Genomic DNA, 16,667 nt, shown 5'->3' with positions numbered 1-16,667 from the left:
TTTGCAGTGCTATAGCCACCACTTGCCAAAATGATTTTTAAACTGTGTACTTGAAAGATTTTGACCTTTTAAAAATCCTCATCATCATTAGCACACAACATCAAAAACCTTTCCTTTTTTATAAAACTATTTGTAAAATTGAATCAGGAACGACTTGCTGTCCTGTCATCCTCTTCCTTCTGCCACCCCTACCTTGCCCTCTCCCTCCCACAATTTTTGGGTTGCATGCTCTGCTCTGGAAAATGGTGGCTCCTCTAACCTGCGCCCGCCTCCTGTGATGGGCAACCTGAAATCTGAGCCATTGGAGACAGGATTTTAAACCTTGAACTTCCCAGACGGGCTACCGAAGAAACGAGGGCTCAGAATTTCACCCTTTGAAATCACATTTGGACAATCAGAGCTAGGGCCGAACGCCTTCTCTGGGGATGCTGCTACTCAGCGGCTGGGAGCCGGCTCCTGCAATCAAGGTATTTTTGGAAAAGGCCAATGGAAATCGGCAGATCACATTTCCTAGGGGTTTTATCTGGTTGTCCAAGGCTTCCGAATTGATGCGGAGGTTCTAGCCCCACATGTGTGACCAAGCAGTTACCCATCTACTTCCACTGGCAGAAGGCTCCAGCAGAGACATAACACCTGGGTCAGTAACTTCAGCGACTGATAGCAATATGCCGGTAGCAAGACCTTGCGACAAAAGTGATAAGTGACAAATTTGAGGAGTTTTACAGTACTAATGCTTGTTATTGCTTCTCACAAAATGTTACCAAGCTTACAATAATCTTTACACTTTCAGCAAAAATGTGAACAGTATATTTGAATATATTAAAAAGAATTAAAAAAACATTTCACAAAAAACATTTGTTGCCATATGAAAGTCTTTCAGCAATAAATGCCCACACCAGTATTTAAACATTGTTAAAAGTATAATGATTTGTACTAATAAATTATGCAACAAGAGAGGTAAACAAAATAAAATTACAGTATAGCTCTCCATGTTCCTCCACTGAGCGTCCGCAGTTCTCGGAAGCTCCATTTTAGATGACTAATTAAGAAACTGATATTTTCAGAGCAACAAAAATAAAAGCTTTTATTTGTTCATTTGAATATAAAACAGGCGTTATCACAGATGTACAAAGCGTACTGGTGGTTTAACATACAAGAAGGTTGCTGTCCTTTGCACATAAAAATTTTTGTTTGAAACTGTGATTGGCTGAGTTACATGAATTTCTCTAACCAGTCACCACACTCTATGAAATAACGCTGCTAACATTCAACTGATAAAAGGGACAGTCTTCCCTTGGGTAAAGTGTCAAGCAGGATTAAATATATATAATAAACAAGCACCATGAGGAATCTGCTCCTGTTTGATTAGTTTTGTGTTTAAATGTTCATTGTGTACCCTCTTTTTTTGTGCATGTGCATCAAGTTGATTACATGGTTTTGTCTGACTCCAAAAGCACAAGGTCACAAGACAAACATTTTATACATTCTCATGAATGGTTTATCTACAGTACAATTTCTAATACAGAACAATCCTTCTTTATTGCTCAGTCTGATGGTGCTTAAATGTTTCCTTCCTTTTGCTTGCACAACAAAACCAGAAACTCAGTTTATTGTTTCTCTTAACTCAGGATTTAACAACCACGGATGACAGGTTGCAGAAGAGAGCTGTTATTAACTGCGTTTCACAACTGCATTGCAGTTCTTTTATTCTCTACAAATGCAAAGTTGACTTCGTGAAGGTTAAAGTGATGCTTTGAACGACAGCGAGATTTGTTTTGCAGTACTGAGATCAGCGATAGCAGGACTTCACAAGTTAGTTCACACACTGCAATTATGTTTGTAATCAATCAACATCTTGTCTGAAACCTTACAACAACTTGCCATTAAGAACAGATTTTATTCTTTTTAGGGAGCAGAAAATGAATTTGACAAAATATAGGATTGGTCTGCAGAGCATGAACAGGGCTATTCACAGGACAGTGAAGGCGGAAAGGGTGGTCTGAAAGAAAACGCGTCTGACATGGCAAGATGCTCTGTACTGTACATGCAGACTAAAACGTCCCTACCTTTTAAAAAGATTTTAAACACCCAGCATTGAGACTCCCTTATACGTGATATAAACATGATTACATTTGCCCTGCAACAATCTTAGTCATGCATATCCGGTAATGAGAGCCAGCACATGAACGTCATTGGGGACAATAAGAAAAGCATTCTTGGACTGCAGCTGGTAAATCCCACTCTTGATCACAAACAGGTCAATTCAGTTACAACCACATGAAGGAAGGGGAAGGTTTTAAAAAAAGGGGCACAGGGTGCAGGGAAGACAACAGAACTGGGGAATCAAACCTCTCTTGTATCCAAAGGTAGTAAAATGAAGGCAGCTGTGATACATGTTTTCCTACTCTTCTCCCTTGATGGCCTCAGATCGGAGACCGCGGGACTCCTCCGTTCTTTAAACCGGCAGATCGGTTCCTCTGATGTTTTAATGCGTTTAGGGACTAGTTAGCAGATGCACGATTTGTGCCAAATCGGTTGTAGTGACTGTTCGCTCCTCTCTGTTAAGGAATAAATTAAAGACCATCGAAACAATCGTTTCCTGTAAATGTAAACTGGATGCGTTGGCCACCGAGCTACGTGTCCTAGCTGAGAGGCAAATCGATAACTCTGTGCAAATAACCCCAAAACTTTTCCTTATAGCAATAAAAACACCAACTAAAACAATGAAAAAAATTGTGCAACAAAGTTCTGCAGCTAGACAACAGTGCTATTCCTCAACCTGCCTTTTCTAAGTCTAACAAGTGTATGCACATGCCAGCACGAATATTTATTGTTGCCTCCATGGCAAAGAAAAGAAAATTATTGTAGTGCATTTTTAGTCTTAAAATTCATTCACTGCCTTAAAGGCAGCAATAATTCCACTTGCTGGTATCTAGAGGATTCTTTTCGACAGGGATACTTAGCAATCCAGGATTGCTTTTTTTCCAAAAAATTTGTGAGTAACATTTGATTATCTACAGTGGGAGACACCATGCAAGTGACAAGTACTGCATTTTAAACTTTAAAATCTTTTGTCATTAGTGAATTTATATTTCATATATATATATTTGATGTGATACTATCCACTCAAGATAATACAACACTTTGTTTTTATATTAGCAAACATTTCAAGAGTTTAATATTCTTGAATGTTTTTTCTCTTTTATACTTCTAAAGAGATCAAAATAAATTAAACGTTTTTGTACATAATTACAGAAGAAGTAGTTAACTTATTTTATCTTTTTCGTTTAGTACAAAGATATTTGCAAGTTCATTGCCGAAATACACCTTATTTATAAATTTCTTCCATTCTAACGCTAACAGCAAAGGCTCTTTGGCCTTTGGGCTTTCAGCATCTCTGACAGAAAGCTGCAAGATTTCTAATTGAAAGGTGCTACTTTGGGTATTCTCCTCGTACCACTACATAGTTTCCTAAGATGTGGGATCTAAAATGGCTTAAGTTAGTAACGGATCTGTATTCATCAGCTTTTTATGACATATTAAAACAAATGAAGAAAACAATTACTTGTATTAGTATGCAAATTGTTTTAAAAGAATCCATTTGGAGGGCAGAATAAAAAAAAAATCTACTTCAGCTTACTTAATGTAAAATACAAAGCCACATTTACTCAAAAAGCAGTATTGTCCAATAAGCAAAAAAAAGTTTAAAATGGGCTTTTCCAACACACTGAAGGGCCTTACCCCATAGTCCTTCTTTTCTAAAATTTAGTGGTAAAAGAAAACATTTCACATTTTATTTCCTGCCAATCGTGACTGCTTTGAAAAGTCGTAATAGAAACAGTTCCATTCTGATGAGTGTCAGCATCTTATCTGCACACTTTTTTAGTGGACACCAAAAAATTTTATACATCTATAGTAAAGTCCATGGAAGCTTTAAGGTACAAGACTACATGTTGTAGGCCACATAGATGGGATCTAGCTGGTCTGCCAAAAATCCATCTCGTAGGTGCATACGTTGTTTCTCTCCACGGGAGTTGATAGGAATTACACCAATGTCCACAACCACCACCACCCCTACAATCAGATAGTGTTCCTCCAGGACCACGTTGGTGACCAAAGGAACCAGGTCCAAAGCTTCTTGCTCCGATCCGTCCAGCTCAACTACAACGACCAATAAATTTGTCCAGGTAAACACCGCACTGGAACGAAAGAAAAAATAATATTAGTGGTGGGGTTTTTTTACCCATTTCATTTTTTACCCTTTTCAGTCCACCTTGGTTACCTTTTGTTTCAACTCCTAGGGCTCCTTCTGTATGCTCACCACAAAGCATAAGTAGCAAGAGAGAACACGTCTGCAGGCGGGGGCAGAAGCACAGCCCCACTGGCTCTCACTTTAATCTTGCTGCAATACTAAGTATTGGGCTAAACTTTACAGAAACTCGAGTCCAATCCTTGCCCATCATGTAAGGAGGTAGTCAGACAACATGCGGTTCCCTCTGAAGCCAGAGAACTGTCACAGCACTGCTGTGTTCATGAAGGCATGCATGAGTGATGTGTGGGTGGAGGTGTCTTCTCTGGGGTTTTTTGAAGAGCGGCCCAGAAGAGCAAAGGAGGTTAAAAGAGGAGGCACCAAAAGGAACAGCAGGAACACAGTCCAAGCTGAAAGATCTTTGGGATAAACTCTGCCTGGTGAAGGGGTGCGGGGCGCTGGGAACGTTCACACGGCATACTGCAGGCTGCACAGAGGTCCCTGGCTGGCTGGGGAGGGGCCTCACTTGCACAATGCTAGGCTAACATGGCTACGTGCCTTCTGGACTGGGCTGGCTGCTGTCCAGGCAGGTCAGAGCTCAGCACAAAAGAGCTGCGATTCTTCTGGACCAATTGGTTTACACAGAAATAAGCAGTGTCTCCATCTGTTTTATTTCGGCTGTGTTTTATTTCTGTTGGGTTTAAGGGGACAGGAGTTTTTACGTTCCTTATTAACAGGTGAGATGGTCAAGGGAACACCATTATCACCAGTATCTCCTCTTCACTCAAAGAACTTTATAACACCCCAAAATTTTGGTTAAGCCCTTGAGCCAAAGCAGGTAAATTTTGATTTCTGCTACTGGGCACCTTTTCTGGCTAAGGATAATGGATTTATGCTTCCAAACATGGAGGTTGGGAGGGTATGAAAGTCTGGTGTATGCTTCCCTCCATCCTCCTCCCCACGTCTCAAATGTCTCCAAAGCCTCTGAAGTCTCACAGGAGATCAGCAGGACTAAGGCTCCACAAAGAGCAATCTTATTCTTCCTTGCAGGTGTTTAAGACACGGATGATGGTTATTTCTTCCTCTAACTTATTCCATAGCATAAATAATGATATTCTACACATGTAACTCATACACCAAGCCCTGTACTTTACCCTCCTTTACCTTATAAAATCAGGGGATAACTTCCCAGAACTGTCTCAAGCATAAGCATCTGAAAGTTAGAATATATTATGTATATAAGCCAACTTCAAAAAGAGCTGCTTACCCTAAGGTCAACGCTTGGCTGAGACAGAAGTGCACTGCTTTAGTCTACTAAGACAATTCTGAAAATCCCTGTACTTTGGAAACAGCTCTTACTTTGCCCAAAAGTTAGCTATGAAAATGTGCTCTATGTTGATGCTTAACAGAATGGATTTTAGGAGAAAAGTACTTACTATTAGAAAAAAATTCATTTTCAGATCCTGCCAAAGTACTATTTGATTGAATTCTTATGTGCTTATTGATCTGGAAAACTAATGGGCAGCCAAAGCAAGGCTGTGCATGCTCCTTTTGACTTAGTACTGCTATGAAATGAATTTTAATTTGTAATCATGTTTTCACAGACATTGTAGTAAGTTTTGATTGATGCTGAATATTAACAAAGTGAAGTATCAGTCTGCACAGGTGACCATCTTCAGAGAGGTCCTAGAATTTTTATGGATTGCTGTACAAACATCTAAATTACTATTATATATATTTTAACAAAAAAGCCTGGGGAGGTTTTATTAAAATATAAGTTAGCACTTGAAACCATGCCTTAAACCTACTGTTAGCTTGTTACTTGGGAAAGCAATTAATGGCAAGATTCAGGAGCAGGTCCCTAAAACATGGCTTAGGAGAAGTTAGTTTGTCTGAGTTCAGAAGACTGATTCCCAAAACCTTCATGAAGCTTCTATTAAGTCCTAGAGCCACTGACACTCCCAAGAGGGTTTCAATTTAATTTAAAACTCATTTCATATGCCATGATTCTAACTCACTGGTGACCACTGTAAGTACAAGGAAATATTGCCCTTTATGTTCCCACCAGCTGAGATGAAGACATATTGGCCAGCATGTATCACTTATGAATAGATTAACTTTCTAGCCCTGATGAATAATAATAATAATAATAAAAAAACCACCAAACAAAAAACTAGGGACCCAGGAAGGCTGCACTTTCTCAAGAAATTATGGAGTCACACCCAACAGGTGCAACACAGCCAATGCACTGAGCTGGGAACGGCCCCTCCTGCTGCTTCCATCCCACCAAATGCTTCAGAAAAAGCAAGGAAGTTGTTGAAACAATTCCAGAGAAAGAGGCCCATAATGGTTTTCTTCTCCAAATATCTTGTGTAGCTTTACCTATTTGTCATTATGCAGAGAGAGAAAACCACTTCTTAGCAAATTCCAGGAAGCTACGTTCTGTTCCTCTTTCAAGGGTTTGCAGTTTAAATAGGTCAACAATGTGCTTTAATTAAACACACACACATACATTATTTCTCAAGAAATTTTGCAGTATTAAAAACACTTTCAAAAATGCCTGGTGTAGTTATACATCGCAATAAAAACAGACTGTGCCACTCTTTTGCTTGTTATGTATTGAGACACAGGAGGTCCAGAGTCAGAGGTTGTTGATTTTGTGCTAAAATTTCTTAAGAGACAAGAAAAACTTTAAATGGCCTTTTAGATCTGATCCTAAATGACAGAAGTTGCACAGCAAGATCACATGTCAGTCAACGAGTCACCGCTTCCCTCAATAGCATTAAATGTTACAAAATGAGCATGTGTTTCTTGGAAGCTGAGGCTATTTTCATGATCTATCAACTGAACATACCCAATACCTTTTGTTTGCAATAGGTATCGATACAGTTAAATCCTTAATGGGTCACCGTAGCCAAAACAACAGCGGCCTCCAACAAGAACAGAGGCTCATGCCCCCGTCCAAAGAAAGGCATATACAAAGTATATATAAAAAGAAATATTTAACTGGCTATTATTTTGTCAAGGGGTGTTTCACAAAGACAAGAGGAGGATCTCTAAGAGAAGCTGAAAGAGAAGTTAACTGAGAAAAGTCAAGAACAGTCAGGACTGTGAATGAAACCTCCATGATGGTGGCTTGAGAGAGCTATTAGGCAGAGCACTGGTTAGGAAGAGGTTGGGAACTGTGAGCAAACCAGATGCTGTCGCTCTGAACTACTGTGTGTCCATTTTCTGCAGGGACCACATCAGAGAAACGTCTAACTCATCAGCAATCTCTCTTCTTTGAGGAAAAAACAACCCTGAAGACTGTCAATTTTGGCCTTTGGGCAAAGGGTAGTATAGTACAGCGTGTTTTCTGAAATCTCGCTCATGTGCCTTGTACATTATCACCCAACTACTGGGAAGAGTTATGGCACTGAGAATTATTTGCATGTACTTCTACCTTCTTGCAGAAATTCAGTGGCCTTTTTCTTCGGTCCTCCCAGCTTACCCTAACACTTTTTTAGTTGCCACTATCCTACTCAGGATTTCCATGATAATGGAAGGAAAAGGATCCTCAAAGTGCTCTCAGTGGTCTTGAAAAAAGGAACATAATTTAAGCATTTTTGGCCACTGAACCCACGGTGACCATTTCTGCAGTGTGATATGGCTACTTCACTCGCCGCCCATGAGCTCACACTGTGAGTACACACAAATCTCTGACAAACAGGTACTGCTGAACACATCGATTTATGAATCTGTGGCCATCTTATAATACAGCCGTCCCTAAACAGCTTGATCACAGCATCCTTAAAGTCTTAACACTGGTCTATATGAGGACACAGAATCTGCCACCCTGTGTAATGGCTAGCTGGCACAAGACCATACCAGCAGTGATGATGCTCTAGGGAGGAGGGAATAAGGCAAAACCTCAGTTACAGTCAGCCAAGCAATTAACTGCCTTAGTTTTAAAAGATATTTAAGAAAAAAGCAAGGTGTTTTGACTAAAGAAACCAGTCCGGTCACTGTGCTTCATTATTAAGTTTACTGCTCCAGGCCACACCTTTGCAGCCAGGATTGAAAAGAAAATGGAGAGTCACATCTTATACTCACTAAATTGCTCTGGCTGTTGCGACAGGTTTGTTTTGGTTGAAAGGAGAAGAGCTGAGCTGAGGTTATATCAAAACAAAACAGCTACCTGACGCAGTCTTCTGATGCAAGAATAATGAAAAGCAATTTGTTCTCATGTCGGCCTCAAGAAATTATTACCTGCTGTGTGCATTTGATGATGTGATACATTGATTAAGACAACATCATTATTAACTCATTGATTTACTGCTTCAATTTCCATTGTGACCTTGATTTGATCACTGCTTGATTTATTAATAACTAATTCAAAAGTAACAGTGTGTTCACTAATAAAGTTTATTAGTATGTTCATTTATTTGAAACATTTGCTTGCCTACTCCTTCTAATAACACTCCTAAAGCTTGAACTCATACCAGTTTGCCTTCCCTGGTTAGAATATAAATCTCCAACTCCAAGAAACAGCTACTGACCTACCTGAGAGCTGCTTGGCTCTCTCAAATTAAAAGTTTAATCCTTCACTTGTACTTAAAACCACACAAAAAAAGAAACATAGTGAATGATCTTAGCAGCAAACAGTCCTTCCTGATTAAATCCGTTTGTGAAAAGTTTCATCCTAAGGATGTATTTACAGCTGGGTTATAAATCCTGTGACCATCCTGACAGGCCATTTCCTGGATCAATTGCAATACCCAAGAAAAAAACCCAGACATTATAGATATTTCAGCTTTATATAAGGGCCCTGGTGTTATATAATCCTTACCATTCTGTGATGCTCTTGTGTGCTCTAATTACAGAGGTTTCAATATCGATCGGATGGTACCTCATCCCTCGTAACTCCATGGCTTCATCTAATGCACCCACAACATAAAGTGCATCATGGCGTTCTGGTTATAAGGAAAAAAAATATTAATGATTCTGTTCTCCTGCACATTAAATTACAAAAATGGTCACATTAATAAATTAGTAAAATAAGTATAACATTTTAAAATTATCCTCGAATTTCTGAAACCCCAAAGTGATTTCTGAACTAGTGAGAATTTTCCATTACTGAAGTGCAATGTAGAGCAGAAAGCAGAAGAAAAGAAGGCAGAAACACTATTCCCATTTGAAGAAGAGAAAGGTGGAAGTCTTTCTCCAAAAACAGCGGCATAAATTCCTGTTCTTCTCCCAGATGGATGCAGAACAGACTCATTCTTTTTTAAGGCACCCTAAATAGACAATAGGCTCCTTGCTTCTCTCTTTCTTTTGAAAGAGAAAGGATGGGCTGGACCCTAACAGTATGGATGACGTTCTTCCAGTAGCTCTGAGATTGTCAGTACTGATGCTTAAGGTGTATTACAAAGGTGCTTCTCAATAAACTAGAAATACGTGATATGTGCCAGATAGCAAATTGCTCATTCAGACAAATGGCAAGCTCTGGAGCGTAACGTTCTTATACTACAGATTTTTACTGACTAAATAAATAAATGAGGCTGAAATGACACTTTAAAAAAGATATTAGGCTGATAATAAATGACTGCATGTTATCCATAAAGAAATAATACTCGCTAACAGACTTAAAAGGAGATAACTGGCTCTTTTTACATTAATTTAGATAGTTGCACAGTGGTAATGTAATAGCAATATAACCTCTACCAGTAATAAAGGGCAGAGAACTTTCTGCACTGGGAGCTAAAACTGGGAGGAGAACAGAGACTTAGCAACTGGAGAAGATTTAAGCCATTTGGATGCTTAAGTTGCAATACCCTCTGAGAATCCTGAATTTTCTCAAGGCTGGGCTATCATTATGAAATGAAAAAAGCCTGTGCAATCGAAAGTAAATCTCTTCAGGAAGATGGTAACATAAGGACACGGGCAGCAGTTGTAATCCACAGTGATTACTAAAATGCTTTCAGATTTGATGAATTCACTCTTTCGCTGAATAGCGGCTATTCTAATTGCACTGACACTGGGGCCCTGGGATCACTCCTGGAGGTGCTTGCACCATTGCTAGAAACCATACTTTGCCAACAGCCTTGACTGCCACCTCAGCCAGCCGCAGCTCGTGGCACTGTGCTCCACAAAAATCACAGGAAAGTAACGTTTTCCCAAGCAGAGACTTTGTGTGCCTGGCAGTGCTGGTTTGCTTACATATGTACATGAGATAAGGAATGTCACAAAAACAAGTAACGAAATCCTGTACCTTCCCGACAGAAACCCAAACACCCCGTAGCTTTTCCTGCAGGCTACTGCTTCTATTACATTTCAGTAACCATCCCCTCAGGCTTACAGACAGGAAAATTTGAGAAATGGACAGCTTCTGTAAATAAGTTTATAACAGAGGATTTATCAGAGAAGGTGGTCGTCACAGCACGGACAGGGCTCAGACTCACAACGCTTTTTCTATGTGCACGAATGCCTTCCTGCAGATATGACTGCGAGAGCAAATGATGGCATTTTAAGCTGCATTTCATATTGTTCAAGCTGAAGCACTTGGCACGTTAACAGTGCCAAGAAGTCACTGACAAAAGTCAATTTATAGCACCTGAGGTAAAGCAAAGGAAAGCAACTGTTTCAACAGGGAAATCTTGCCCTCTGTTTTATTTTCTGATTATTTTAACTAAGTTTTTTTTGCAGTTCTACAGGTTTCACAGATTGATCATGCCAGGTAGTGCAGATCAAGAGACACGGTGTCAGCCTCGTATCCAAATTATGTGCGTAGACCCAGATGACGAGATACCTCTTACCTCCATTTGCATCTGTGAGTTCTGTTCTTCTCAGGAACCCCAGATAGCCAGTTCGAGCCCAAATAGTCTGTGTGTCTCCAAAGCTGAGTCTTGAATTAAAATGATCTGATTGCAAAGATTCATCTCCATAGATGGTAAAATACCCACTGGCGTTGTGAGTGCTGTGAACCCATATCTAAGTTAAAAGCAATTATACTGGTATTAATTAAAGTAGCTTTCCAGAATGAAGCATTACTGAAAATTCTTGATGCAAATATTTTTAGTCATAGCTAGATAATACTGTAATGCTTTTTAAGACTGTTTCTGAACCCTTAACTGAAGCAGTTTTAGGCACAGAGACCCCAATCTACCCTCGCTGAAGTCAGAGTGCAGATCTGAGCCGTGCCTGGGGGAGAGGGACGCTGGACTCCTGCCTGCGGGGACACCTGCCTTGCAGCCCTCTGGCCCCAGGTCAGCTGAAGACCTGCAAAGCCTCCTTGAATGGCTCAGCTCGCTCTGAGGTCTGCTGGGTTATGGCACTTTTCAGAAGAGTCTATAGACCGCAGTGCTCTTTCCATAGTCCCTCCCTCCCGGTTCAGTGTATTTACTCCAGCAGGGCATCCTCCATGAACACCAGACAGACAGATTATTTTAAAGGGTGAGGCCAGGAACCTTCACCTATGGAGAAGGATTCATTTCATCTAACTCAAGGCATCATGGAAATTTTTACAATTTCATAGTAATGAAATCTTACAGATGAATCTCGCAAATTAGATTGTAGTTTTAATTATGACTAAGCAAATTCTTCATTTTGTTAATTAGATATTTAATTGCTCATTGAAAATAACATTTTTTTCTCTCTCTAGAAACATAAAATAAATTGGAAAAACATATAGCCTTGCTCAACTCAGCTAATGAGAGTACTTCAGTGCGTTGAAGCACAATGATTATAAAGAGAATAGCACTAGAAAACCATCTAGCTGAAATTAGACTAATCAATAAACTTTTTCATGTAAGTTTCCATCAGAATTAGTGAAGCACCAAGTAGAAAATACAGTTAGAAAAAGCAGATTTTTTTCAATTTTTTAACAAACTTGAGCTATTATTAGTATTTATCAAGTATGTTACTAACAATTTTAATAATGATACAAATATCATGCTACACACTTTATATACTATAAAGATCTGTAGAATTCACAATTTTCTTAACCGCGCATTTGATAAGGTGTATTATAGGAAACCATTGGCATACATGATAATACCTGTATCTCTGCAATTTAGTTCAGAACATACAAAGGTTAAGGTTTCATGACTCACCTCACCAAGATGAGAATCTCCTAAGGGTCCCTTTGTTTCTGGATTAGCAATAATGATACGTACTCCTGGGAGGATCTATTGAAAGAAAACATGAGGCAGTAAGAAAGCAGGTACCGGCTTATGCAATCATATGCTGACTCTTTGTCCCCAAAAAACCTCAATTAGAAACTAGAAGAAATCTTTAAAAAGTTAAAAGTAGACTTATAACATAAAAAATTAAAATAGTCCATAGATGTAATAAATTCTGAGATATCTGGGAAATGCTACAAAACCTCTTCTCTCTGTGAAAGCTTTTCCAGTGTTAAAAACTCAGAAAGCCAATGTTCACCTATACAAAAATCCTACCAAATGGCCCAAGTCTCTCTGAGAGTATATACTAGAATAGAAAAAAAAAAAACAAAACAAACACTAGCCACATGAAACTTTGGCCTGAAACAAAAAGAAAGCCCGAGGCACCATGCAATCTCCCCAGAACGAGGCCCTGCCAATGACTTCATGTAATGGACGTTCAACCACTACAGAGGTGGGCAGATGTTAAACCTTGAAAGAGAAAAGGGAGCATCCTCTGACCATGAGTGTTTGCAAAGCTATGGTTAGAAAGCTTTGGATGAGCATCCACAGCATCAAGGGCAGTCAGTGAGCAGGGACTGCCTCGGTGGCTCAGTGCAGCAGCGATGGCACCTCTCCTTTCTCCCAAAGGTAGAGCACACTCAGCAGTAGACCTTGGTCACCGGCACGTGGCCAGACACCGCAGCCAGGGACAGAGTTGAGAGCAGCACCCCCATCTCTGTGTGCCAATCCTGTGTCCTCACCCTGTCCTCACAGCGATGCCACCCACCAGGGACGGTCCCTCTGCAGGTGATCAGTAGCCTATGAGTACAGCGCTGATGATCTCAGACCAGTTCTCAGTGGAGGTGGGTCTACGTTGATAAAACTGCCTTCACTAGTGGCACATTTGTTGGCTGTTTCAAGAGCGAGATGCGGAGGATGAAAGACTTTCTTTTTGCATAAAAGAAGGAAATTCTTTTTGCATAAAAGAGGGAGGTACAGCTTCTGAGAGAGCAGTAATGCATCACTAACTGCCATCATGCTATAACCTCAACAGTAAAGAAAGGTCTTCAGTCTGCACAGCTGATTGATAAAGCCTTCCTCAACACTACATTAATGTAAAAATGAACAGAAATGGCAATTTACTGACAATATTTACCATAAAAGGTATGTTTAAATCTTCTTTCAGTACTTACTTTTCCTGACTCCATGAGGGGCAAACTATGTGGAGATCCTCTTTCGACTAAACGAACTCTGTAAAATACATGCAAAAATAATATGCATAATACACGGTTGCGTTTATTTGCTTTTCATTAACATTTATTTCTAAAAGGAATGGTTAATGGTTGCAGAGATTAATGTTATTTTTGGAACAGATGAAGCTTATATCCTGTAGAACATAATCAGGCCCAATACTTAATCTTAGTCAAGACTTACGGCTGGGAAAATAATGAAAAAAAGATGTGTGTGAACGTCTTCTTAGATATTAAATTCTTCAAATGTAGTTGGTGCCTTTTATTTGTTTTTGATAGACTTTTGTAAATGGAATTCCATGCACAAATTTATTCACAACAAGAGGGATCTAAAATATTGATTTCCCTCAAGAACATCGTAAATGCTAGAGCACAGAGACAAAAGCATGTGAACTGAGTGAGCAACCACATTCCATGAGTAGCTAACAGTTAAAATCAAAGTCATATTGAAATAACTCATAACCTGGCCTCAGCTTCACATCTGCATTTGCAATCTTTTAATTATTTTCAGTGGACAGTGGTTGATAAACATTTTAATATAAAAAAATAATTTAATGAAAAAGATTGTTACTGCTGAGGTCAGACCCTTTCTCTGAGTGTGGCTTTCTGGTCTTCTCTCTTCCTTTCTTAGAGAACTTATTTTCCCACTAAAGGAACAGAAATGGCAGCTCTCCTTCAGTAGTATGATGGTCTGGAAGGAAATTCCTCATTTAACCTTAGAAAAGTAGTCAGCAGGTTAGAATGAAAGAGACTTTAAAGTCCTAAAATAGCTGATGATCTCAGCCAGTAGATGGTGAAGAAAATTTGGTAACATCTAGGCATTCCTGTATCCTAAGTGAGATAACTTAAAAGTTCTAACAGGCCATGAAAACCTTAAACTTCCCACTCCTGAACATTTTTCATAATCCACTTAACCAAGCTAAATCTGGACTTCTGTCAAAAGAGCTGTTCTTACCTCTTTCCTCCCCTCAGCTCAGAAAGAAAAAAAATAACAGAAAGAAAAAAAATAACACAAGATGCCTAAAAACCAACCCTGTAAAAGGTAAAGATGAAACATCAGAAGAGAGGAAGACTTCTGATGAGACTTTTAGGAGTAGATGGGTGGAGAACTGGATCTGGTTAAACTGATCATAAAACCGCAGTCACGATAGATCTTTTTTGGACTGTTTTGAGGTCTTTTTATAGACAGAGTACCACGGCGCTCAGTTTGGGAAAGGAGGGATGAGACACAGAGACCTCACCTAGAGGTCTCTTTGGAGAAGAACAAAGCTTTGGCAAGTTCAGCCCCTAAACATAAAGGAGATGGAAAAACATGTTTTTCTTTTTTTTCTTTTCTTTTTTTTTTTTTTTTTTTTAATATTTCTTTGCTCCAAAAGTCTTCTATAAAAGCTGGGACTGTCAAGGTCAAGGCAAGAATAGTGAACAGTGTTTTATCTGCAGTTCTGGGAAGTCTCTCAGCCTTGATGGACGGGGCAGGGCTAAGCCCTGAGGCATTGCACATCAGTGTGAACAGTTCCTCGCACTAACAGAAAGAGATAGAACCCAAATACGCAGCAATTTCAGACTGCTTTTCCATGACATTTTGAGAGGAAAAGGAGGTAAAGTGCCCTAGAAGGGGCACTGCCTGGAGCAGGCACGGTTAGGCAGCTGCAGCCTGACCTGCTCTCCTGCGAGGTGCATAACAGGAACCACCTTCCAACATTTGTTCAACTGTGACAAAACTCCCAGACAGAGCCTTAAGCACTAACTACCACTTCTGTGTGCTACCTTTAATGTTATACTGTCCTTGTTTTACACTGTAATGCTCTCTTAAACCTCTGTTGTGTTACAGGTGTGCACACATGCCCGTGCTTTCTACAACATTTTCTGTTGGGCCTCCCACCAGCTGAAGAGGAGTAAGGCCACCACTGGATTCACAGCAAAAGCAGTGAAGTTACAACATCCATCTGTTCAACCAGGGACACAGATACGGGGCAGCAGAAACCCAGGCCACAGGAGCTTCACTATAAGGTGTACGTGCAAGGCTAAGTTAATGCTACTCTACGAAGGGTATGTCTACATAAGCCACACTTGCATTGCTGTTCAAATGGCAAGCCAAATCGTAGGTATTTAGGAGTATGCAGCAAAGGCTTTAAAAATAACTCTGCGCATATGGAAACAAAATCAAATATTGCAAAAAACAGTTGTTAAAAATGACTATATTTCTGCCTTTTTATATACATCTTTGTTCTGTAAAATCCATGTTAGTGTAGAAATAGAAAATGCCTTTAACTGAGTTCTTTCAAACCACTGACATCTCCAATCTTTAGATATGTATTTGCAGAGAGGTAGCTGTTCTTAGAAGAACTAGTCATCATCTCAACCACTTGGTATGTCCTTTAACAGAGTTATTTATTATTTACCAACATTTGTCAAATAGAGAAAATCTTTAAAAAGCAAAAATTTAAAAAACCTCAGCCATAAGCACTGCTAAGAGTGATGGTGTAACAAAGGTCAGGAATTACTTTATTTGAATTTAAGATTGGTTTAAAAAGAATTCAATTTGGATAACAGTAGCAAAAAACTTCTGGGGCAGGAAAAGTATATGTCAGAGCTGTCCAGCTGCCCAGAGATACTCCTGGCCTTTGCTCCCTTCCCATTCTTAAGACATGTCTCAGTGAAGTGTTGCTGAACTCCAGGCCTAGCAGAAATCACATATAATAAAGCTGTACATTCAGTAGTCAATGAAGTGACTACTGGATATGAATCAACATTCATAAATCTGACCTTCTCTTTCGTCTCTGCTTTCAGCATCTGTGCTTCCCACCTTGTTCTTATTATCACTAGCATATTCTTCTAGTTCCCTTCTCCACCTATTTCCTTTAACCTCATCTGATTTTTTAGCACATGATGATCCAGAAGGCAGAATTTCTCAGTTTCCAATTCTGTTAAACCTCTCCCACTCTGTGCTTTCCACCTCACATCCCTACAGAGTTATCACGGCAGTGCACTAAACATAGAAACAGCATTTCCTGGAGGTTTTCTGTG

At 39.6% G+C, this 16,667-nt stretch overlaps 1 protein-coding gene across 5 annotated transcripts in view; it reads right to left on the bottom strand.

Moving 5' to 3' along the window:
- Positions 1–787: 787 nt before the first annotated feature.
- DIP2C (disco interacting protein 2 homolog C) overlaps positions 788–16,667 on the bottom strand; it is a 329,167-nt gene continuing 313,287 nt past the window's right edge. For 2 of the 5 annotated variants that reach the window (XM_072854679.1, XM_072854680.1), the window contains exons 34-38: positions 13,584–13,641; positions 12,340–12,414; positions 11,044–11,218; positions 9,078–9,201; positions 792–4,199 (exon numbers count right to left, since the gene is read on the bottom strand). In XM_072854679.1, the coding sequence (XP_072710780.1) occupies positions 3,947–4,199; positions 9,078–9,201; positions 11,044–11,218; positions 12,340–12,414; positions 13,584–13,641 (685 nt within the window). In that variant the 3' untranslated portion in view covers positions 792–3,946. Of the gene's footprint in view, positions 4,200–9,077; positions 9,202–11,043; positions 11,219–12,339; positions 12,415–13,583; positions 13,642–16,667 lie in introns of all 5 variants that reach the window. The other 3 variants (XM_072854678.1, XM_072854677.1, XM_072854681.1) reach the window with 3 other exon arrangements.

Source organism: Ciconia boyciana, chromosome 2 (assembly GCF_034638445.1).
Source record: "Ciconia boyciana chromosome 2, ASM3463844v1, whole genome shotgun sequence".
Lineage (NCBI taxonomy): Eukaryota > Metazoa > Chordata > Aves > Ciconiiformes > Ciconiidae > Ciconia > Ciconia boyciana.
The sequence above is the reverse complement of the archived record's forward strand: the minus strand, read 5'-3'. Positions and strand labels throughout refer to the sequence as shown.